Source organism: Semicossyphus pulcher, unplaced genomic scaffold (assembly GCF_022749685.1).
Source record: "Semicossyphus pulcher isolate SPU_LCO1_2020_fin unplaced genomic scaffold, fSemPul1.0.p SCAF_10, whole genome shotgun sequence".
NCBI classification, from domain to species: domain Eukaryota; kingdom Metazoa; phylum Chordata; class Actinopteri; order Labriformes; family Labridae; genus Semicossyphus; species Semicossyphus pulcher.
In genome coordinates, this window is record NW_027211604.1 from 18,795,157 (window position 1) to 18,819,209 (window position 24,053).

Genomic DNA, 24,053 nt, shown 5'->3' on the forward strand with positions numbered 1-24,053 from the left:
CAGTCTACATTTCAAACCTGTCGATTTTGAACGAGACATGACATCGGAGGTGGGCGTCCTAGATTGAGGAAGTGTAGTTTAGCAAGCTCCCTGGCATCCGCCAGACTGTAAAACGCGCCATCTGGCGGAGGTTTTCCAGGGCCCATCGGAGAAGCGGATAGCATCCTCCAAAGGCACAGAGCGAAACTGCATTTTTTTCTACCATATTGGCATTAGCTCCGCATAATAGCATGATAGGACTGAGGTTGAAAATCGGCGAACTGGCCCTTTAACAGAGATATACATATGTATACACAATCTGTTTGGGTGCGGTAGGATTTGGGTGTCAGAGGCTTTCTGGATTCACTTGTAGTCCATTTGTAGTCCCTATAGTACTGACCATTTAAGCAGGCTTTGGTGCATGCAGGAAATCAGTGTGAAGAGCAAAAGAGGTGGAATGCATTGGCTGAAATATGATTTCATATATAATCAGAGACCGATTATGCTTTCTTTAGCTTTTATAGTTAATATTCTGTGAAATCTGCATTTATATTCAGACTTTTATTTATAGACATTATCTGTAGAAGTTGTCTCTCAATGCCAACACATTTCTCGCATCTCCATCCGCTAGTTAGACTGTAAACATTGACCAGGGCAAAGACGAGCAAGTCTTCCTGAGTCATTATGTTCCAAGATTCAGACTGAACAAAGAAGATTCAACATGTCAATAATTGAGCTGTGGAGGTGTTTTCAAACTGCAGACAGACCTCTCCTCTGCCTCAAGGCTTTATGCTTTAAGGCTAGGCTACTTGCATCTGTCATCCACCAGTGCAAACATTTCCCTAAACTTTTTCCTGTTAGTATAAGAGCATCTTTTTTTCACATTTTGCTTTGCTTTGATTGTTAATCAGACGTCAGTAATCAAACTCAATCAGACACACTGGGACACCTCATTGTTCTTTGATGCAGCCTCCCTCACACTGAGGTCCTGTCTCGCCTTTTTTAGTTGTGTTATTAACACTGTCAAAAATATTAACAGCAAAAACATTTTCACATCTTGGTGCAAAGAAATTAAGCTGCACTCTGGGTCATTGAAAGCAGTGTGCTTGAAAGCCGTGTGTCGCACGACGGCTTCTGATTATTGTGCGATGTTTTTCTTTTCAGAATAAAAGCAGATGGTGCTGCGGTCATTGGCAGTCGTGATACGACAAATACACTGTTAAGTTTCACATTTTGACTGAAATAGCTGTAAAACAATGCCATGCATTGAATGTGTAATAATGCATAACTCCTGTACAGTCTTTAAGGTGATAATCTTGAAGATTTTCACTTAAATACATTTCTGTTAAGTCACTATCTATCACTGAATGAGGTAACAATATGGTGATTGAGCCTATGGCCCACTGATGAAAGCCTTTGCATTTGCAATATTACAGACTGGGTGTCTGTGGGGACATTCACAGAAAAAATCACAAGCGGCGCCCACCCAGCTAGCAGGGAACGTTTCCATAACATTGGCTAACATTACCTACAAGTTCTAATTAGGTTTGAAAGAAAACGTTTTAATCTAATATTCAAAGAACTTTTTAAGGATGTTTATCATTTCAGATAAAGTTCTTGTAACTTTAATACTTAAGACAAAACGTTTTAACTGCAACATTCTGAAGATACTTTCAGGATGTTATTGAGGCCTAGGATGTCAGAGCGCCTTTTAAAAAACATTTGCTCAATGTTACATAAAAACAAAGGTAGAACACGCTCACTGCAACATTCTGAGGATCTTTTCGGTATGTTAGTACGGCCTCAACTATCAGAACGTGATTTATAAAATGTTCCTGAAATGTGATTTGAACATTCTCACTGCAACTTTCTGAGGACGTTTTCAGAAAACGTTCTCCTGCTATTTAAAGGAACATTCTGGGAACCAAATAAAAACTTCCCACTCAAAACATTACCAGAACATCGCACGTAACATTCTCTTAGAACAAAACATTTCCAGCTGGGCAGTTAGTGACGCGTTTTCCATCAGCCAGCAGTGGTTGGTCTGCCAGAGAGGGTAGGCGGAGCTAAGCGGCTGCTTTTCCGGTCACTGCAAGTGTTGCGAGTAAACAGTAATCTACTAAGCCGAACAAACAAAGAAAAGATCGATGACTACAGATACAACTCCACAAATAAGTGAAAATCCAAAGAAAAAGAATCAAATTTGACGCTCAGATGAAGACAAACAGTCTGAAAAGGAAAGCGACCGCCAGCGAGGAAAATCAAGAGTTACAACCGAAGCCAACTGTGGACGTCACTCATGCGACACTGACTTGTTCAGTGGTGCCGCCAAAGAGAACAAAACAGAATTTTTTTTTTAACATCAACTCAGTTTGTTTAAAGCCTCGCTCAATGAAACTATACTTCTGACTGAGTGTCTGGTGTCCTGTCATCATATCCTCCACATTTATTGCCCAAGAACAGATTTGGAACCTTCTGTTTTCCGGGCTCATTTCTCGAGTCACAGATGTTTAGAAGGGAGGAGAGCCGACAACTCACCAAACACAGTCCTGGCAGGGACGGACTCTCTGTTCAGCCAGAAAGACACTTGGGAGAGGATGACTGTCATGATGCAGGGTAGATACGTCTGGATCACAAAGTAACCAATTTTCCGCTTCAGGTGGAAGTGGGTTGTCATCACGACGTACTCTCCTGTTGCGGGCAGACAGAAGACAAGGAGATGTGAGAAGGAAAGCACAAAAAAAAACGTTATTTTCCAGATGTATGCAACCTGTCCCCGTAGTCTGGAGTGTTTATTTCTAAATGGTTTGTTGTGTTTTGGCGTTCACTTTTATTGCAGTTGAGATTTATTGGCACGACAACGGCTGTAATTTGTCAGCTAACTCGGTACCCCGGCATGATCCATTTCATCAGCGCATTCATACCCAGTCGCAGAGAGAGGACGCACAGGAACAGGAACAGCTCCGGCATTTAATCTGGTTCTAACAATATGTTGATTTTCAAGTTTTTCCACAGACGAAAACAAATAAAACCAATAACAGAGCGCGTTTATGTATCCACACAGCTTATTCAATAAAGCTTGGGAGATACAGTCACTTGGGGGGGCTTGCTGCAAATAAAGCTAAGCGTGCCTTAGGGGATAGAGCTGTCGAAAGCATTACTTTCTGCCTGCGGCCAGCGTCACTGCAAACAGGTCACCCATTTTACGCTGTCACTAATTTGTGCCAGTATCAATGGAGAGGGAGAGGAGGTGGGAACAAGATGTAATGGCCGGTAGGGAAATTACGGAATCTGGGACGTGGCGTGTCATATGTGAAGGGAAAATTTGCTGTTTCAGACCAGCGGTGCGCTCGGTGAGGGGTGACGAACACGACTGTGTACGTGTTGAACTTGGACATTAAATATGGCGAGTTACAGTATTTAAAGTGCAGAATGTTCCGATAAAATTCACAGCTTTATTTAAAAGCCTGGCAGAAACCTACCTGTGCTGGACTGCACCACACCGGAGTCCACACTCTGTCCCATCAGATCGTACTGGTTTAATCTGGATCCATCTTCCGCCACCACCACAGACTGGGCAGCCCCTCTGGTCCACACGTACACTACCTCCGCTCGAGTGTAGGCATCTGACAAGGACGAACAGAGTGAAAAGTTATAAATTATTTTGCTGCTGGTCGCCGGGCACGTCACGTGGTCCTTTTTCAGGTTGTATTTTTGGAGCTGCTAGGGATGCCCGCAGGAAGGAGAAAGGAAAAACAAATCTGAAACGAGGTCTCCGCTTAAATCTTTACCTCGTCTCATCTTTGTCCTCTCGCATCTCGTCTCGCCGCTCTCATCTCAAACCTGCCTGTCTTGTCTCATTTGCTATTTAAGCACATTATCCTTTTCTCTCACCTTGTTGGAGTGTTTCATCTCATCTCTTTTTCATCATCTAAGCTCATCCCGCTTTATATTTTGTTTCCCCTCCTCACCGACATTTTCGCACGTGATGCAATGCGATGTCGTGTCACTTCATGTTATCCCCCCCCCCTGACTTATAAGGAAAACAAACAAACAACCTCCCAACAGGACAACATGACCTTAAAAGAGCCAAGTCAGTCTTCTCTCCCCTCCGGCCAGCCAACCTGTCAAAGCTGCAGTGTGGCTCGGCCACTGCAGAGGAAAAGGATGGCTCCTCTGCAGACTGCAGCATAAGGAAGAGAGCTCATCACTGAAATATTTAGGGAGTGAGTTCAATTTAAAGGGGGGGGGCCTCGGTCCTCTCACTCACACTGTGCAGCTGTCTAAAGGATGGCAGAGAGGCAGCGTGACGTTCTCTTGCTGTATTCTTGCTCGCTTTCCATCCCCCTCTAGTTCCACTCTCTTTTTTCCTCTCCATCATTCTCTCTCTCGTTACGACGTCTCCAGGATGATCAGGGTAGGGGTAGCTGTCAGCGGTGAGCAGCTGGTGTGATGTTCTGGAAGTATAACAGAGAGTGCTGCCGTGGATAAACACAGGTCTGCGTGCAGGGGTCTTGCAGGGTCTTTCAGGGCCTGGCGGGGTTGAATGAGGGGGAGACCAGAGGGGCCTTGGCAGGAACAGGTCCTCTGGGAGGACAGCTGTTACCACACTGTCATCCCCTATCAGACACCTGTGCCGGGGTCGTGCTTCCAGTTGGATGTGGACGTGACAGCGTGTCATACAGATACGTGTGTGCGGTGTATGTAAGGTTGCGTGTGTGTACTTACAGCTGCCGAACTTCAGTGGACAAGCATGGGCGTCCATAGGGAAGTCTTCCAGGTGCATGGGACATTCTGCTCTTACTGTAAGCCTAGAGAGACAGAAAGTAGCACAACAATAAGGGAAAACAGAGCATGTGCAGAGCCAACGCAGCGTGACAGTGCTGCTTCAGGAAAGAGGAAGCGGCACAAAAATAATATTTCGGCACAGTTAGGCACCGGGAACATGTGGTGCTGTATTTTTTGTTGCTGTCTTTTTCGCACCAAACCCTGTCAAACTGCAGCTACTTTGCCAAACCAACAGAAACGCTCCAGTTGCCTGAGCTGTGGGTTTCTATTTCCTGACAGCTTGGTGAAAAACAGCATGTCAGGCCACCCGTGACACACTAATCTCCCATCCATCCCTCATCTCGCTCATCTGTGACAGCAGCGCGGGCTCCGCCTCCACCCCCCCCCCCCCCCCCCCCCCCGCCTGCTAGTAAACATGCTAAAACAAATGTTTTACGATCCCCGCTCGAGACGGCTCACATTAGAATCACCCTGTGGTGAGTGCATCAAGGTTTGTACTGACTTTTTATTTTTTTCCCCCCCAAGGCTTTTATTTACCCGCACCTCAGCTGAAGGCTACTGAGGTGCCACGAGTGGTTTTAAGCTCAGCTCAGCTGGTCGTACACCTTATCTTCCTGCTGTAACTGTCAGGGAGCGTCCCCAAAGTGATAAATCATGACGGGATGAAACCGTTTTATTTTTACTGGTGAACACTACAACGGGAGAATGACAAATTGTAATAAAAATATATGTGATACACAGATCATAAATGGCTGACTATATCTCTAGACAACAATAAATAAATATATATAAATAAAAATAGAAATTTAGTAGCACAGTGAATCATTTGGATGTAAAAAGAGCCACACTATAACTTGGATTATGGTGTGGATTCACAGTTAAACACAGTAGAAGCAATGCACCAAAGAAAAGTTGAATAGCTTCTTGCTTATTGCCTACAAAAAAACGGGAACAAAAACAACAGAGTGAGTATTATCTAAGAAGCTTAATCCTGACATCGCCACAAATCTCCATTATCGCCTTGAAAAACCACCTCCATAAAACATTGTTTCACGGGGTAATGTCCCTCCATCATCCTGAACATTATCAGCCAATCCAACAAACGCCGCTCTGGTGCTGGAGCGTCCGAGCAATGCACCAAATGTGCTTACATTCGCAGCTGAAAATAGTCCCCCAACAGTCGCATTATTACCTTCCAATTTGTGTAAATTGTTAGTGCTGAGCTGTTTTAGGGAAACACAGAGGCTATTTGTGCTTCTGAATGGTCATCTATGTGTTGGCACTATATTTACAGCTTGTTAATAAATTCAGTCACCCTCTTTTCAAGTCCAATCATATAAATTCAGTGTCTATAAACCCAATTGAAATCTCTGCTAGCTTAAAAACTCTCTAAAATCCCTCATTGCACCGGTGTAGTGGTCGAACATGTCGTCCTACCTCATGGTGTACAGCAGGGTGCCTTCCTCTGTGATACGCAGCAGCTTGTTGGGCATGGTCATGTTGTGGGCCACCGACTTCTTGCCGTTGTGGAAGAAGGTATCGGGCGTCCAGATCTTGCTGGCCATCAGGTTGTTGAGACGCAGCACGGCCATGGGGCCTTTGAACTTTAACCTCTCGTCCTTCCAGCTCTGTCTGAAGAAGACATCGATGGTGTACTCCTACGGGGGGGGAGATCAAAGTCAGGCAGCGGAAACAGCTGGTTTTGGGGGACAATGCTGAGTAATCAAAGCTTGTTTTTCCTTTCACTTGTACCTTCTCTTCCTCGTGTCACTTTGACTTCCTTATGGCCTATTTTCTCTGCCGGTAACTGTCTCTTAATGTTAAAGGCGTTAGCTAACATAGGAGGGATGTAACGGATGGTTTCTGGCCCGTCACTGGCTCCTGTCGCTTTAATACGCTTTGTGCAAATGGGGGATCATTTTTTTTGCGTTGGTCATTTGGTCTTGCTTTGTTAGGTAAGTGCCAAAAATGATTATTGTTAGCATTTGTCTTTAGGGGAACTACTTTTCTCAGTAATCTAAATTACACTGGACAAAATAAGGAAGCAAAATTAAGGGCACATTTCATTTGGAAGGCAGCTAATGACTGTAGCTGAGAGCTGAGTTTAATGGTTCCACATGACTGGCCGACAGAGGCTGTAAAAATTACAGTTCAGCCTGTGTTTTTTTTTGTCTTCTCTGCCTTTTTTCCCCACTCAGTCGCGTAGGATAATTAGTATGAACTGAAACAAAGCTTCAAGGTAAAAGAGAGAGGGAAAAGCAACGGGGCTGAAGATGGCGAAAACTGTTCTGCAGCTCCTTCCTTCTGGCCTCAACACGGCAGCAAAATAGTCCTGGGCTGCATGTCAGCCAGTGCAATTAACTGAGATTATGTCAAATAGAGTACACACACACACACACACTTCACGTGCATAAAACAGAAGTGTGTTTTCTTCAAGTGGTAAAGGAGAGGCAGTAAGACATTTGGAGGAGATTAATTGGTTTCCGGTGCACGGGGTAAAGATCAGATGCTCATGTTTGAACAGCCTGCAGCTTTTTTTGAAGGTAGCATATGGAAGGAGAGCGAAAAATACAGAATGGTGATGATTCATGTTTTAAAGTCTGTATTTTTATTTTAAAGGGAACTTTCTTTATCAAGAACCTTAAAATGGGAGATGCTTGACCTTCCAAATCAGAGCTACGCGTATCAAAGCGCAGATTTTTGCTTACATTTCCTGACTAAAAGATGAAGTATCTTAAAGTGATAATCTCAAAGATTTTCATTTAAATAAATGTCTGTTAAGTCACCATCTATTACTGAATGAGGTAACACAATGGTGTCAAAAATCACAAGCAGCGCCCAGTTAGTGACGTGTTTTCCATCAGCCAGCAGTGGTTGCCAGAGAGGGTAGGCGGAGCTAAGCGGCTGCTTTTCCGACCTCTGTGAGTGTTGCAAGTAAACAGTAATCTACTATGACTGAACACACAAAGAAAAGATCGATGACTACAGATACAACTTCAAAAAGAAGTGATAATCCAAAGAAAAAGAAACAAATTCGATGCTCAGATGAAGGCAAACAGTCTGAAAAGGAAAGCGACCGTCAGCGAGGAAAATCAAGAGTTACAACCGGAGCCAACCCTGGACGTCACACATGCAGCACTGTCTGGATATCTGGGAAGTGTGCTCATGCAATCACTGTTTATCGCCGTGGGTGCCGTCAAAGAGAACGAAACTGAAACCTTTGAGATTACCACTTTAACCTTCTACTGTAGCGTTTATCAAGAATCAATCATCCTTCCAAATGAAAGCTACGCGTATCAAAGCATAAATTTTTGGCTGCAATTTTACATTTCTTGAATGAAACATTAAGTACCTTAACCCGGTACTTCTACACAGCTGTAATCAATGCCATATGATTTATTCCATTTCCTTCTTTTTACCACATTATGATCCTTAAAAGTGAATATCCACTCATTTCTAAACCACAAGCTTTTTGGGTAAAGACAGATAACTGTGGGGATTGTTCTTAAATGTACACACTTCATTTAAGGAGCTAAACAATCAAAATATTTAAAGCTGTGATTATTAATGAGAATCATATAAACAGGATTTGGCTTCAAATGCACATAAAGGTCACATGCAGCCATATTTACGTAGGGCAGGATTACGACCCATGCAGCAGAAAATACATCCCACACATGCGACAGGTTTATTAACACATCAGGAGTTAATGGAATTAACCTTCAAATTAATAATTATCTCACAGCTTAGACACCGGTGTGGCCAAGGAAGGGTGGATGGGGAGGGGGACACACACACATAAGAGAGGGTGGAGGGAAACTGGTGACATTTAAAGAGGCAAAAAGAGTCTTACCATGTCGTGGTCCGAAACTGGCCCGATACTAGTCACGAAAATGTCAGTCTTGACTTCAGTTACACGCTCTGTTGAAGCAGGAAATTGCCAGAGTGAGTGACTATCAGTGGCACTCATTAGCCCCCTAACTACCTGTTAATACAGGCCCACCTGGCTATAGCTTCTGATCCATTCAACACTATTTTTAACAAACACACACACACACACATTGGAGAAAAATAAACAACACCATAAAAGTGCCCCTCTTAGATGTCGATAACCATTTCTGCTGCTATTGGCTTCAGTGTCAGCTCCATTACCCGGACACTGGTTCAATCACTTAATGCATTTTTTTTTTGCATTGCTGTATTACTGAAAATATGCCACTCCGGTCCCATAATACTGAGACAAAATAGGTCCACTTAGGATTCAATCGGAGGCGGTGGCAGAGGTGATGTGTGCGTTAGAGAGACATCACTCCTTGCGATTCTGAAGCTGAAATATGACAGCATGATTTATGAATGATACCCATCATAATCCATAATTTCTTCCCCTCTGCAGTTCAACTTCTAGCAGGCCCCGGTTTTTATTCGCCTGTCTGTTTGATGCTTGCTGCATCACGCTGTGCGATCCTCAGTGTCCTTCACACACCGATTCTCACATTATCTCTCCCGTTCTCTCTCTCTCTTTTTTTTTTTTAACTCCCTGATTCCTTCCTTTTTCTCTGTTTCTAGCATTTTCTCTTTCTGGATTTGTCTCTGGGTCTTTCTGCCATTTTGTTTCTCTCTCTCAAACAATGGACAGTTGACAATAGAGTGAAGAGGAGCCCACGCGATACAATGACGTTCACTGTGCTCTGCTAGAAGTGCTGGCTTTGTGACAATTCAGTGTTTCACAAAAGCAGCAGGTGAAGTATGAGTGTCCAATTCTCCTTTTTTTTAATTATCACACACACGATCTGACACTGAAAGCAAAGCCGCCACGTACTGCGGATATTACCATGTGTAGTTATGTGGAAAGATTGCTATTCATAGGACTCTTTTTGGATGATATTTCCATATCTGCAGGGAGCAAAAACAATGATTCAAACAGTCACCATGAGGGACAAAGTACATGCAATGACTCGGGTTTACTGACCTCCCAGTCCTGGCCTGAGGCGATTGTCATAGCCATCCAGAAGGCTGTCTAAGATCTTGGTGAACACTGTAGTGTTATCTTTCTGTTCATCTGTCATGCCGTTCTGCCCAGAGCTGGCAAAGAAGCAAAGAAGGAGATTTAAAGTCGTCACAGCTAGAGCCCAAAACCACAGTCCAAACTGCCAAAAGAGTAGAAAGAAACTCTGCACATGAATCATATATCAAAGACGGAAAGACAGAGGATCAGGGCTCTGTAGTTAGCATCATGGCTCTGTTTGAGAGCACGGGTAGCACAGAATGTGTTGCGAAACACGGAAAAGGAAACTTTGTGATACCTTTTATAACGGTGACGCATTTTTCCGCCATAGCCACTTTACCATTCAAAGATTGACCCATGGTTTTGCATGAAATAAGATGAATAAGCAAACGCGGAGCTGTACAAGAAGGGGAAATATCCCATGAGGTCAAATTACCCTTTGGAAAATCTGTGTATTTATAAAGGAAATGTTAAGCTCTCTTCCTCAGCGGGGTGTAAAACCAGGCATGCAGGGCCCACGATATGTAACAATCCCAGAGATTGTGAGAAAAGATAAATCACAATCCATTATTTATACCTTAATCTGGTCCTTTACGGACCACACAGGCCTCTCTGAATGTGCTCTTTGAACATGAAACAAACTGCTTAGAGCAACGCTGAAAAACAGTCACGATCAGTGATCGCGAGCGCCGAGTTTGCAGCATCTCCGAGCATAAATATTTCAACGCACTCATAATCAGGCATACAGGCCCTAATTGTGTATCATATATGCAGGAACGCATATAGGGTGTTTGTGCATGTGTTTGCGTATCTGATTCAATGCATGCACACAGTGTACGCTGAGGATCTGTGCACATATGCGAGCTTGTGTACTTATCCCCGCATATGTTTGCATGTGTGCATATGCTGATAATAATCACATGAAAGTCTCTTGTATTGTGTGCCCCTCAGCAATTATCTCCTCCCACTTTTGCTGCCAATAGTGTTGGGTTTGATTGCATGTTAAATAAACAGCAAGTGTTTGGAAACAACCTCCAAGGAGAGGGAGAGGTCATCAAGATTAGTTAGCGGGGACCTGCGACGGGAGGGAAGGAAAAGTAGGAGGGAGAGCGGCGCCCTGGAGAAACATGTGAGGACAGGGAGAAAAAAGATGGAGACGACGGAGATGGAGGAGGGGGAGATAAAAGGCAGAGGTTGGGATGAGGTGAGGATTGTGTTAAGTGAAAGTGGGGAGCGGTGTTTTAGAGAGACGCGGCTCGCAGTCAAAGCTGTGGGATTGAGTCAGATCCTCCAGCTTTGAGCGTGAGCCGCAAAAACAGTTCGCTTTCAAAAATAGGGACGCGCCATCCACGTCACACATGGATTTGTATAAAAGGGTTAATGCGACTCTCTCTGCCACCAATTTCGCTTAATCGCAAGCAGCGTTCAATCTGCCAGAAAAGAGAGAACCGTGTGAGAACCAAAGCCAGTTTTTCAAAACTGCAGAAACTGTGATGAGCAATTTTGTTGGAGGTAACAGCTTCTGAAATACTCAAATTCAAAACAATAATTAATCTGTCTTGTTCAGGTCTGGGAAGCCAATTATGTATAAATACAGGAAGCAAATCAGCGGAGGCAAAATTAAAACACAACCTCCTCTTCCCTCCCTTCTTAATATTCCGACTTTCCACATTTATTCACGCATTTCCAATTTGCCAAATCACAGCAAGACGCCGCAACAGTTTTTCGGTCTGCCCTGAGGGTTACAGTCCGCTTGTTTTAGTCTCCATAAACAGAGAAAACAAGCTTGCGTGTCCCTTGACTCTTTCAAGAACCAAAATAATTAAAATGCTATTTTAATGGGGGAATACAGGGAAGAAATCCGTGCTTACAAATCAGGAAAAATCAGGGTGAAAAAGGGAGTATTTTTTGTGAAAAAGGAGACAATCTTTTGCTTTATTTTGAAATTATTACACATACATGTCAAATGTGCTACCTCACCCCAGCACTTTTCCACATAAGTAATGGAGGCAATAATACAGCACACTTGCCTCTTTAAGACAGTGTTTATCGGACACATGTCTGGGGGGGGGGGTTGTATGTCAAGGGAAAGAAGAAGAAATTGAGAGGGGAAAAAGGTGCTGTGGAAGAATACACATGTTTATCAGCCAGGGGCCACTTCCTCATAAAACATTGTACACCATCCCCATCTACAGGTCATCTGAACAGCAACAGTGCCGTTCACACTCACTCTGCCAATGTCTCTCTCTCCTCTTTCTCCATTTTACTCTCTCTCTCTCTTTCTCTCTCCCGTCACTCGGATATCTAATTATAAGGCAATTTCTTTCGTTGGCAACATACTGTAGCAGAGTGCTAGGTCTTCCTGATTACCGTGTCTTGTTGAAATCCCCCAAGGTGTGTATGAATGCATGTGTGTGATTCTGACTTCAAAAGGGTGGGGTGGATTATACAGTAAATCTTTGGGTGATAATTGCTTTGCAGTTTTGCGACGACAGATTCTCTAATGTGCTCAACATGCAGGACATCAAACCCAGTAAATCAGACCCTCCCTTTTGCTAAAAGTCAGCGCGTGTGAAACCTGGATCAAATCAGGCTGCAATAATGACGTATCGCAGAAGCATCGTACATTTCAAACAGGGCAAATCCCATCTGTGTTCCTGCACGCGCTCAGGGCGCGCAGGCTGAAAGGTGGACTCTGTGCTGTGTGGATGTTTGTGGTCGTCACAGAGAGAGAGGAGAAAGATCTCGAGACATCACCGTTCAAGTCAACTGCCTATGACAGCTCTGCTGAATTATTCAACCATGCAGATGAGTGTGATCCCTTCAGTCTATCCGTGATTCTGCAGAAGAACCGTAAGATGAATTGTGCTTTTCGCAGTAATGTTATAGTCGCCATATTTATTTACCCTTGTGCTTGATGTCAAAGTTACCCACATAAATCCAACAAGTGCAGCCCCATTATGATGTTTTGCATTCTGCTACACACGACTGCCTGCCCAGCATTTGAATCATGCGGGAATTAATGCAGTTGCAAGTCACATGACAGTGGATCTTATTGCTGTCATCTCTCATCCAATCATTCCTCACTGGCTCTCCCTCACTCGCTCTCTCTCTCTCTCTCTCGCTCTCCCTCTCTGTGCGCGTCTGCTTCTGGTTAGGTGACATCCGACACATCCGAGTTGACATTGAGAAGTGTGTCTGTACATGGACCCTACTGTCCCTGCGGTCACTGTCACAAACACATGTGCGCAAATGTGTGCCAAATATCACTGAGGAACACACGCAGCACGCAGGGCTGCAAGCCCAGGATGGAGATGTTGTGTCACAAGTCTATAGAGAACCAAAAAAAAGTGGATAGTTGCAATTTTGGCAACTATTTTTTTTTACTCTGTGTTGCACTTTCTATTACCCCTATGCAGTTATACGCATGCAGTGTCCTGTGGGGATGCCCCAGTTACAACCACAGTGATAAGCTCTGTAAGGGCATAAAAACCAAGCAGTAAACCAAGGAACAACCACAACATCAAACCAGCAGGTGCACTTATGGCGACCCCCATTTTCCGACTGATTTCCTGGCGGATTTATCAGCCAGTTGACCATTTTTCACGCACTTAGACTAAAATGTGACAACAACAGTTCCTTCCAACAATCATCTTTTTTAACCGAGTTTGATCTTCACAGTTTGTTCCCCAAAAAATGATAAACCCAATGATTGTTTGTCTATACTATAGCTTCTAATCCAAGTCATGCAAACATTGTACATGATTTGTAGAGATCATTGACACATCTTGCACATATTTAGCACAATCCAAGGATCCAGTGTTACACACAGGTACATGCATACAGGTATGCATTTGTTAGTTAAAGTTCCTTCTTACCTTTTCCCACCCAGCACGCTGGTGGCGGCGAGCAAGCAAGCCCACAGACACAGAAAGGCCGTCCTGCTCCGTCCACCCATGGTTGCAATATGAGGACCTTTCACTGCTGGAGGTCAAAGAGAGAGAGGGGGGTTGAGCATCATTACCAAGTCGTATGAGCCAGTGATCCACCATTAACCCCCACCAATATGTCATCACATCAAGTGTCAACAAACATGTAGATGTGCCAAAGCAACAACAGCCGAGGTGGAGGAGGTGGAAGCTGTGGGGAGTAAAGACCTTGTCCCTCTGGAGATGCTTTATGGGAGGTTTTTGCTCCTTAACATCCCTCACAGATTCACTGACAGCGCATGAATCAAACCAAATGGCCCTGCCACATGCGTTGGGCCATCACATGCCACTTGACACACGCGCCCCCTCCAAGATTTACATCATCATTTTGAATTATCTGTCATCCTGACAGAGACATATTCTGCTCCTTAACTATGTGGGAGACCGGGTTGAAATAGCTGCTCAGCATATCGATGATAAGACACGAATCCAGTGTAAATACGACTTTCATAGCTGACGCTCAATAGGCATGCATGAGTACGGCTGCATCTGTAGCGCATAATGATTAAGAAGACATAACAAGGCAACACATCATCGACCACATAACAGCCCGTGTGAGCTTGTAGCACCTGTACACAGCCTCCTCTAATACCCTGCAATGTGAAACGCGGCGGTACCGCAATATCAACCCCAAATCCCCCCTAAAAATAAGAGCATTCGCTTCCTCCTCAATCATTAAGCTATGATGTCAGCCAGGTCATAAAGTATGTGAGCAATTAGCCTGCGCTATTGCGCATGCAAAACACAATGCTCGGATGCACGGTCCATTTTCATGAAGGCATGATCGATGTGTCCACGAAATGACCAATTACTTACTTATGGAAAAGCGCTATTTGTGAAATGGACACAAAATCCTGCCACTGAATCACATCCCACATAGAAGACAATACCCCTGCTACTTGCTTGTGATGTTCCAAGGTGCACTGTGAGCGGATGGGAGTCGGGGGGGAAAAGACAATGCCCTCTTGAAATGAAATAAAAATAAATATAAATCCGTTGGTTGACAAGGATTTGACAAAGCGGGGGATGATGCAGATTAGCGAATGGAGGAGAAAATCCCGCACAAGCTCACTTTCTAAGTTATTCAGAGGAAATGTCACCCCTCTCTCTCCACGACGATATATGAACATATAATCAGCCGGAGAGAAATTTAGCATGCAACTGGCATCCCCTGCAAGGCAGCTCTAAATACATGCATGGCGATCCAATCCGTGCGTGGCGGAGTAATTAAGCAAATGTGCGTTGATGCTGTTTTATTCGGAGCGCTGTCCGTGGTGCTGAAACCAGCCCGTTAAAGGCATCAAACGGCTCTCGTTCGCCATAAAATACCCCTTAAACGGTCCCAATTTCGACGGCAGACTCCCTCTTCTCCCCAATAAAACTCGTCTTCGATTCTAGCGGCGTCCAGCCGCACAAACCGTCGCTCTCTAAATCCGAGTGTTACTCCCCTCTCCCCCTTCTTCTGCTTGATAAAAAAGGCGAGAAAAATGGAGCAAAATCACTTACAGCAGATGAGTCGGGGTTATATTCGGTGTCCGCTGGCTATATCCGCAAACTTTTCAGAATATCTTTTCTAGCCGGACTGAATGAGAAAAAATCCTCTGTGATCTCAGATCTGACGAATTTTAGCTTGAGGCTGGAGAAGCGGCTGCTGACGATATGCGCAGGTCTCTCTCACTGTTCATTGGTGAGGCTGTAGTGAGTTCAACTCTCTCAGTCTGTCAGCAACAACACAGAATATGAACTAAACTAACAAATCTAGCTCAATGCACCGAGGTCTCTTTCAAAATAAAAGGGTTTAGTTCATTAATCGTGTCTGTAAATAAAGTGCATGGCGAACAGACTTTGTCCAAGCGCAGACCATTTAATTTTAGACCAGGCTGTACCAACGTAATATAAAGAGCAGCCCGCCCATTTTATATGCAGCACAATTTAACTTCCACTGCTGTCGCCCTAATCTCTTTTTCAGTGGCTGCTAAAGAAAAATCCTCTTACATTTTCAGCTGGGATCCCTTGTTTTTTCTCCCCCATCGCGCTTTCTCGAGCTGTCTCGCTCCCTGACTCCTACGTGATGATTTCCAAGGGGATAAAATTGACATTTACCAAAAAGACAGCCTCGCGACCAAGACAGCTAAAGACAAGACTCATAAAAACGGACAGTGAGTACTTACGATGAAGCACACAAAACAATAAAACACGGATGGATGACACGGCTCGGTTACGCGCGCACACAAGCAGTGGAAAAAAGACACCTTCCAGAAAGAAAAAGAAAAAATGTTAAGAAAATCGTGTTCCCTCACCAGCTTTGCACTGATGAGACGAGCCTCTCTCTGCAATAAAATCCCCCTCGAAGCACTCACCGTCTCCTAAAAGCCTGCGTTTCGCATCGAGACAACAGCACAGTGTCTCTGTTTACAGCCAAATATTCTGCTGCTACAGCCGCGCCACTCAAGACTGAGCTGAGAACGCCGAGGAGCGCTGAGCTGCGTGCATCTGCAAGAGAGGGAAAAAAAAAATTGGGCTGATGATACCCAGCGTATATTTTTGTAGTCATCTGCGTATTTCAAGTTAAACTACAAATCAGAGGACATTTTCATCACCAAGGACTACATACAGCAGCAGGCATGAGAGGGAAACGAGGACTATTTTATGGGCAGCTCATACCATAACAGTGTCATTCATGTATTGCATAAGCCTCATATTAATCCCAGCTGTTGATTTTGGAATGCTTAAGACAAGTCGTGTTTTTTTTTTTCGCCCTCAGTTTTGACTGGAGGTTTATTTCCATCAGAGCAGGCAGAGTGAGCTGGCAGTGTAGTCACGTCAGTCTGGTCTGCAGTGCAACGTTTCCTCTGAGTGTGTGTGTGTGTGTGTGTGTGTGTGTGTGTATGTGTGTGTGTATGTGTGGTTGTGTGTGTTGCCTCCTCACGCGTGGTTAAAGTAGTACATGTGCGTGATTAGTTATGAGGGACGTCATGGGCTTATATGTGCCTCTGTATTCTCTGTATATAATAAGAGGTCTATCTATATCTATCTATCTATCTATCTATCTATCTATCTATCTGTCTGTCTGTCTGTCTGTCTGTGTGTCTGTATAAACTGTACACTCTTAACACAATTTTCACGCCTTCCTAATAAAATACAATAAATAATAAAAAGAATCCAAATATTTCACATGCACTTCATCCCCTCTTTTTTTCCTCTTCTCGCGCTCTGCTCATTCCGTCCTCATAACCTGATGCAGCAGGTGCACGCGCAGATTTTAATAATAATAACAAGCAGCAAAGAGAAGGGAGAAAAAAAAGAGAACCCTCCACAACCTCAGAGAGCTCCTTCCGTGGAATTAATGCCATTGTAATGCAAGTGGAGTATCATTTCAAGCTGCTTCCCTTCTCTCAAAGCCAGACGCCACCGCTGCATGTGACTCGATTTGCCTCTGCGCGCGCGTGCACGTGCGGGCATGCATAACCAACACGTGCCCGCGTGCGCGTTGAGCTGGCGCGCACGGCCGAGACGGAGAGTGGAGAGAGAGAGAGAGAGGGAGACGCGACTCGTACTTTTCCCCCTCTCTCTCTCTCTCTCTCTCTCTCTCCCTCTCTTCCTCTCCCCGCCTCCTTCTCTCCTCACGTTTGAATAACCTTTCGTTCTCCCAAAAGAGGAGAATTTCTTCGCGGGCAAACAACAGACAGCTTCTCCAACAAAACACTGCGCGTGATCAATTAAGACGAATTTCCAGAGACGCCGCTCAACAACAGGAGAGGCGACTTGCATTCCTTCTCACAGCTCCATCTCTGGGCAGGTGATGGGAACGGATAGTGAAGTGAGGTGTGTGCGTCCGTGTGTGCGTGCGTGTGCGTGCAGCTGGGGCTAAACGGAGAGAGATGGATGACGGTAATTTAGGGGAGAGATGTGCAGGTTATGGGGAAATAATCACTCGCTGTGAACACTGCTTTTTGAATTTTAAAAGAAGGGATATTGACGAACTACGCCCCCCTCCCCTGTGTGTTTGTGCATCCATCACGGCGCTGAACGTGCTGATGATTTGTCTCCTTCCACACAAACTTAACGTAACAACTGTGGCGAATTGATATTCAGGGGCAATCTTTAATCGCTGACACATTTAACCCATTTAACATTCCTGTCACATGTGTATTTGTCCATCTGATCTTTTAAAGTGAAGTTTGTGAGCCTCTCACTAAAAGCACCAGGGTCCGTGCCTCTCAGGGGGAAAGTGGCCCCTTTGAACACTTACAACCCTGGAGGGTTAAGCTGACCTCTTTTTAGTTTAGTGAACACCTGCGATTTAATGACTCTGACATGCCCAATCCAAACACCCCCAGATTCTCTGTCAGTCCACAAGCACACAGACAGACAGCAGCAGATGTAGTCTCACTTTCAGTTTACTTGTAGGCAGTAAAGAGCATTTAAAAGGGATGAAACTAGGACAGGTGGAGATGGTTTTTCTGCTTTTTTTTGGAGAGGTCTCAAGCACTCTTCACAGGGGAGGAATGTCTTAATTTGGCATGTGATGTCACTGCATCGGAGATTCCTGGGGCTCTGTGAGCCAGGGACTCTTCTAGCCCGCGGCGTGTTGTATCCCCGGTTAGGTCAGGGATGCTCCTCAATGAAAAGGTCGCTTAAAACTACTTTCTGTCCAGTGGGCAACAGCAGGCAGAGCTCACATCTGGCTGCCTTTAACTGAAGCTGCAGCACAAGAGAGAGCAAGAGAGAGAGAAAGAGAGAGAGCTAAACCCAAGTGCAGTACTTCAGTTCAATTACTGCAGAAAAGCTTGATTTGTGCTCGGCCTTTTCCGCCCCTCGGGCTTGTGCTTTTCAAAGTGCCAGCGGGTTCAAACTCTGCTACTGCTCTGGCTCTTGAACCAGGGCTTAGTGTCTGATGCCCAACAGTGTCTCATTTCTCTTCTGCCCACCTCCCCTGGATTCAGTTTTGAACTCTCATCCATCCATTTTTTGAATGAGCAGGTTAATTGAGAACTTCCACAGGTGTGGGCGAATCAGTGGTAATTTCAGAGAGTTTCTATCCTCATGTAACCATTGTGTTATTGCAGAGCTCTTCCAACAAACAGAAGAGAAGAAAGGCTGGCACCAAATCGACCTGAATTCCCCATCAGAAGCTGGTGCTTCTAAATTGTTGGGTATCTAGAACTTGTTGCAGTTTAACAGCCACTCTGCCTGCAACCTGTAGTTCCCTTTCTGCAGAGCATCACTGACAGGGTGACTCGCCTCAATCAGACGTCCGGAGGAATAAATCAGGCTGTGTCGAAGACAAAAGAGAGCTTCCCCTCTGTGAGCTGCTCTCTGCAATCAGCCAGAAGCTGCCATCGCCTCTGACTCACTGTTTAAGGCCAAGTCCTGTGTGACACACACAAACACACACACCCTCGCACACATCTGCACGCACACACAAACACACATTCATATTTATTTCTACTCATGTACACTTGCTAATATGTGCAAACATGCACACTATACATATCTACATGGATGTTTAAATGTACACACAAACAGACTGCCTGTGCACTCATGAATGTGCTTTCATGTGGACACAAATAGAGATAAATGCTGATCTTTGATAATCGTGCAACATCTGTGGGAAAGATTGCACAGAATTTTTCAGTCGTGTCATACAAGAAGAAAATACGAGAAAAGATAAAAACACTGCGGCATCATTTTGACTTAAAACAGCTTTAAAACATGTCAAAGGAATAGAAGAACATTAAAGCACAGCTTTAGGCAAATGAAGAATTATGTTTGTATGAACGCTGCCAACATCCAGTATTTATGAATAACCTGGGTCTTTGCCACATGCTGTATTAAACATAAAGCCTGCCAGCATGCTGGAGAAACCCATCATTACTGGTGTAAACAAACATTTAAGAGCACAGCTAAAACAGTTGTTTTGCTTTGTATATTGAAAGGCCTGTCAATCACTTGAGAAGTGAAGTCCACACCTGTGTTTAAAGGTTTGGATGTGGGCAGTGCAGATTGTACTTTTAGAACGCTTTAATAAAAAGGCACTTCAGTTTCATCACTGCAGCAGAACTCTGAAGAAACATATTTGAGATGTGACATTTACAGACCTCTCTGACATTTATCCACTGTACGTCTATTTTTAATAACCGGTTCTCTCTTCTCGAATGTGACAGTGTCTCTCTGTGTGCGGAGAGCAACATGTTATTTTGTGGAATATCATCTATAGCAGTTTATATTGTACCCTCTAGCTATACTGCATTTGGGAAATCAGGTTTAGCTACTGCTCCGTGGAGCTCTCCAAGAGAAGATATCAAATCTGTAGCATCTCTGGGTTTATATAGATGACGAACTACACTCATTTTAAATATTAGCCTTAGATGTACTAGATATTAGACTCTTAGTACATCCCCCAGTTATTGTTACACTTAGTGTGCTGCAAGTAAAAAATAACTCTGGGTGATAAATGTGGACTTAATTCTGCAAGTTTCCAAAAATAATACCCCAACCAGAAAATAAAACATTCAGCAGAGCGTATTGTTCAGCATATTAATACAACATAAATGAGCCAGAAAAAGTCACGTTATTAAAGTAAACCAAGATGCATTCTGCACAGCACCTACAGTACTATTACAAAAGCTTAAGCAAACATACAATGTGTGTGCAGGAGCAAGCAAATCCTGTGTGCATGCACATAACAGACAAGCATGCATATGCATACGTAAGATTGTGCACAAATATCCATTAATATATACCACATATGCACACTGATAAAGGCGCGCGAATGAGCCACAAATATGCAAAACATAATGCAGAGGGGAAAAAAGGAAGTGAATCTGAATCTAAAGCTGAGGATCGTCTGCAAATCTCTGCGGGCCACTGCAGGCAAACCAGTTGCTGTTTTCACACTCAAATATTCATGATTGCCAATATTTGCTGCGGTTTGTAAATGCCATGTAAGCTCCACTTACATGTATGTGTTAACCTGGAGTAAAAGATTCACGGCCCTCTGCTGTCTCTTTGTAACTACAAGTCCATACTATTGATTCAGCCCCCAACGGACTACTTTATCTTAGTGGAATGTGTGGGTTTGTGCATGCATATATGTGTATACTATACATGCATGTGTGTTACTGCTCTTAACTTGCAATGCGCTTCTACTTCTCTGTATTTTCCCGTAATTACACCTTTGCAAATAAGTCTATTTATAACTTATGATTACAAATCTTGCTCAGAATCAGATTTTCACATCAGTGACTTATCTCCGTATCTTCACAGTGACACTATCAATACTTTCCCGCAAGGTTAAATCTTTACACGGCCTCGTCATGTTATATAATTCAATAGTTTTCTACCCACAGTGACTAAATTATACCACAGTGTCCTATAATGCACTTAGAGATCATCTCAGTGGGATTCCTGCCATAATTCACTTAATTAGCTCCCATGCCAATATGAACGTGTGTATGAGCTGCTGTTAGATATACAGTACATACATGTGGTGCAGAGCTTTAAACTACAAAAGCCCTGTTGTCTCATATTCTGTGCATGGCTGTAAACTATGTGGAGTTAAATCTCCTGTGAGGAGTTTTTATCTGGTTATGAAACGGACTGAAATTAATACTGGTGCCTCTATATGACCTGCAAAATCAAACAAGTCCATCAGCGAGGACATTGATTATATCTTTATAGTTATTTTTAATGCCTGTATGCACTGCTGGGGGGTAGGTGTCAGATGGGGTGAATAACTTAAACTGCCTTTTTCTATATTTTCCACAGCAGTGAGTCACAGCGAGTAATGCCTTTGACGTAGTGCTTTGTCCACAGGGGGCGCCAAAATCAACACAAACCGAAAGTTCCTCATAGGAGCTTTAAAAGTATGTAACTGTATGTTGATATTATTTCATGTTAGAATAATGCTGACTTGGTCATCCTCCAGAATCTTTGTCATGTTTGTAGTGTTCTGGTTTGCGTTTGTAGTCTGAGTAAAAACATGCAGAACGCAACTTCCATAATGCAATTCCTGAACCTGCGAACTTTAACTGAGATTATTTAGCATTTTATTAAAGAGGGGGTATTATGCTGTTTCACATTTTAAGACATATATGTAATGTAACAATGTTGGATATCCAGACTAAACGTGGGTGAAGTTTCAAATCTGTAGGTAAAAGTATGTTGGAGTAATCCCCAGGCTTCTCAGCTGCAGTCTGCGGGCTGCTGTGAACGCCAGGTTTCACACAGTTTTTTCCACAAGCCTCAGCAAAGCTTTGGAGAGCTGACCAATCAGAAGAAAGCGGGCTTGTAGGGGCGGGGTTTCTTAAAGGGACAGAGCTGACTGAATCGTTTCAGGCAGAGGCTGTATGAGTTTTTTTGACTGAAAATTATGCCAAGCTACTCCACAGGTATCACAGAGTGAAATATAAGGCTTGAAATTAGCACAATAGCCCCCCCTTTAATGTCTAAAAACAGATATCTGCATGTTAGTACAACTTACAGTTTGGTTGTGAATGTTGTCTCCTCACTGCAGCTACAACTGAAGCCATTAAATATGTCTGCTCCCTCCCAGAAGCTCTATATTGTCGCCAGTCGCTGACCAACAGGTTCTGAGATCACTGAGTTGGCAGGCATCCATTACCCTGAATAAACTGTGTAAATATATGAAGTCATTTGAGAAACATGCCCGAGGCTGGCCTTTAAATGAAAAAGAAAGAAAGAAAACAACTAAATAAACCCACCCTTGTTCAGACACACTTCCTTTTACATTTATTTCAAGGGCTCAAAGATTTGTTTGCTCATGTTTCATGTCGTGCCTGCCAGCTCCTCACTTGACTGTACTCCAGTGCAGAGGATGTACTGCTCTCGGATGTGTCAGGTTTTTCCCACTCACATCAATACAGCCTCTTGGAGGCAGCCTCTAGTGGCCATTAGAGGAAGTGCCTCTGTGTTCGCTTTAACATTCAGCTGCGGGGGTTTCTGTGTATTTTGATGACCTGTAATCTTCTTTCGACGTGTACTTGTCAATCACTTGCCTTTTCTATGGAAGACAAATTTAAACTCCTCTCAGGATCTCAGTTTTTCAGTGTCTCCTCCTTCTGGTTTTGATCTCTCTCTTGGCTTCTCTATCTCATCCGTCTTGGTCCGACTCCATACTGGCTCTTCTCTCCCTTCCCCTCTCAAAAACATTGACTTGTGCATTCACTCTAAACATATACACACAAACAGGGCTGTGGATGCAGGCGAGCGGGGCCACGGAGCGGAGGCAGACCGCACAGCAGCAGCAGCGCTCTCACTCGTCAGTTTACATAACACTGATTATAACCCTGAGATTTAGCCAACCAACGCGCAACAGTTCAGTTTGGCCTGGGCTTTAAAATCTCACTGACCATCTGTTCTGCTGCTTAGTTGCTTTTACTTCAAATACTTGTCATGGCTGCTGATTCTACCTTTTAAAGCTGTATTCTTCTGCCACTCAAGCATCAGACAGCAGTGCTGTGACTTCACTTGATGCTGCTTTTCTTTCCTTTTTCTTTTTTTTGCCAGTTTTGCTTGCTGAAAAGTACTTAAACAACTTTACATCCTTTATTATATATATTTAAAATAATCAAAATAAATAAATACTGAAATAAATGATTGTAAAGACCAGCAAAAGCATAAAAAAGTGAGTTTGTGTGGTTGCATTGTGGAATTTGGTTATGATGTTGTATTGGTTGTTTAGTGGTATTTGGTGGTGATGAATTTGTTTGTATTATAGTATTTGGTTGTGTTGCTTTTATTTGGTTGTGTTGTTGCCCCGGGGATCAATAAAGTACTTCTGATTTTCAGCTGTACTCTGTGTGTTCACCTTTTCTCAAAAAGTACTCGTGTGTTGTCAAAATGACGAGGAACTTACAGGGTGCTGGTTTAGCTCAGTTGGTAGAGCGGGCGCCCCATGTACAGAGGCTACAGTCCTCGTTGCACTGATCGCAGGTTTGACTCGCGGTCTGCCGATCATTTGGTGCATGTCACCCCCCTCTCTCTACTCCCAACATTTCCTGTCTCTCTTCAGCTGTCCTATCAAATAAAGGCAAAAGCCAGAAAAAACGTTCTTTATTCACTTGCGTTTAGTCTGCTTCATTTTTTTTCGTAAACTGTGCTGTGTTAATTTCTGAGAGCCTCTGTGTAAAGATCTTTTTAAGATTGTTTTAGTGTCAAATTTAATTGCGGGCCAGATATTCAATATATCAGGAGCCAGTGTTGTGACCAAGTCAATAAGTCTCAAGTCATTTCTTGGGCAAGTCAAGTCAAGTCAAGTCAAGTTACAG

At 43.7% G+C, this 24,053-nt stretch overlaps 1 protein-coding gene across 6 annotated transcripts in view; it reads right to left on the bottom strand.

Moving 5' to 3' along the window:
* Positions 1 to 16,367, bottom strand: part of gabra1 (gamma-aminobutyric acid type A receptor subunit alpha1) — a 34,633-nt gene extending 18,266 nt beyond the window's left edge. The window contains exons 1-8 of one of the 6 annotated variants that reach the window (XM_069678105.1): positions 16,122 to 16,367; positions 13,651 to 13,756; positions 9,737 to 9,849; positions 8,621 to 8,688; positions 6,205 to 6,425; positions 4,708 to 4,790; positions 3,462 to 3,605; positions 2,518 to 2,670 (exon numbers count right to left, since the gene is read on the bottom strand). In XM_069678105.1, coding sequence (XP_069534206.1) covers positions 2,518 to 2,670; positions 3,462 to 3,605; positions 4,708 to 4,790; positions 6,205 to 6,425; positions 8,621 to 8,688; positions 9,737 to 9,849; positions 13,651 to 13,730 — 862 coding nt within the window. In that variant the 5' untranslated portion in view covers positions 13,731 to 13,756; positions 16,122 to 16,367. Of the gene's footprint in view, positions 1 to 2,517; positions 2,671 to 3,461; positions 3,606 to 4,707; positions 4,791 to 6,204; positions 6,426 to 8,620; positions 8,689 to 9,736; positions 9,850 to 13,650; positions 13,757 to 14,577; positions 14,595 to 14,651; positions 14,669 to 15,267; positions 15,609 to 15,756; positions 15,903 to 16,061 lie in introns of those variants that run through there. The other 5 variants (XM_069678089.1, XM_069678112.1, XM_069678098.1 and 2 more) reach the window with 5 other exon arrangements.
* Positions 16,368 to 24,053: the final 7,686 nt, after the last annotated feature.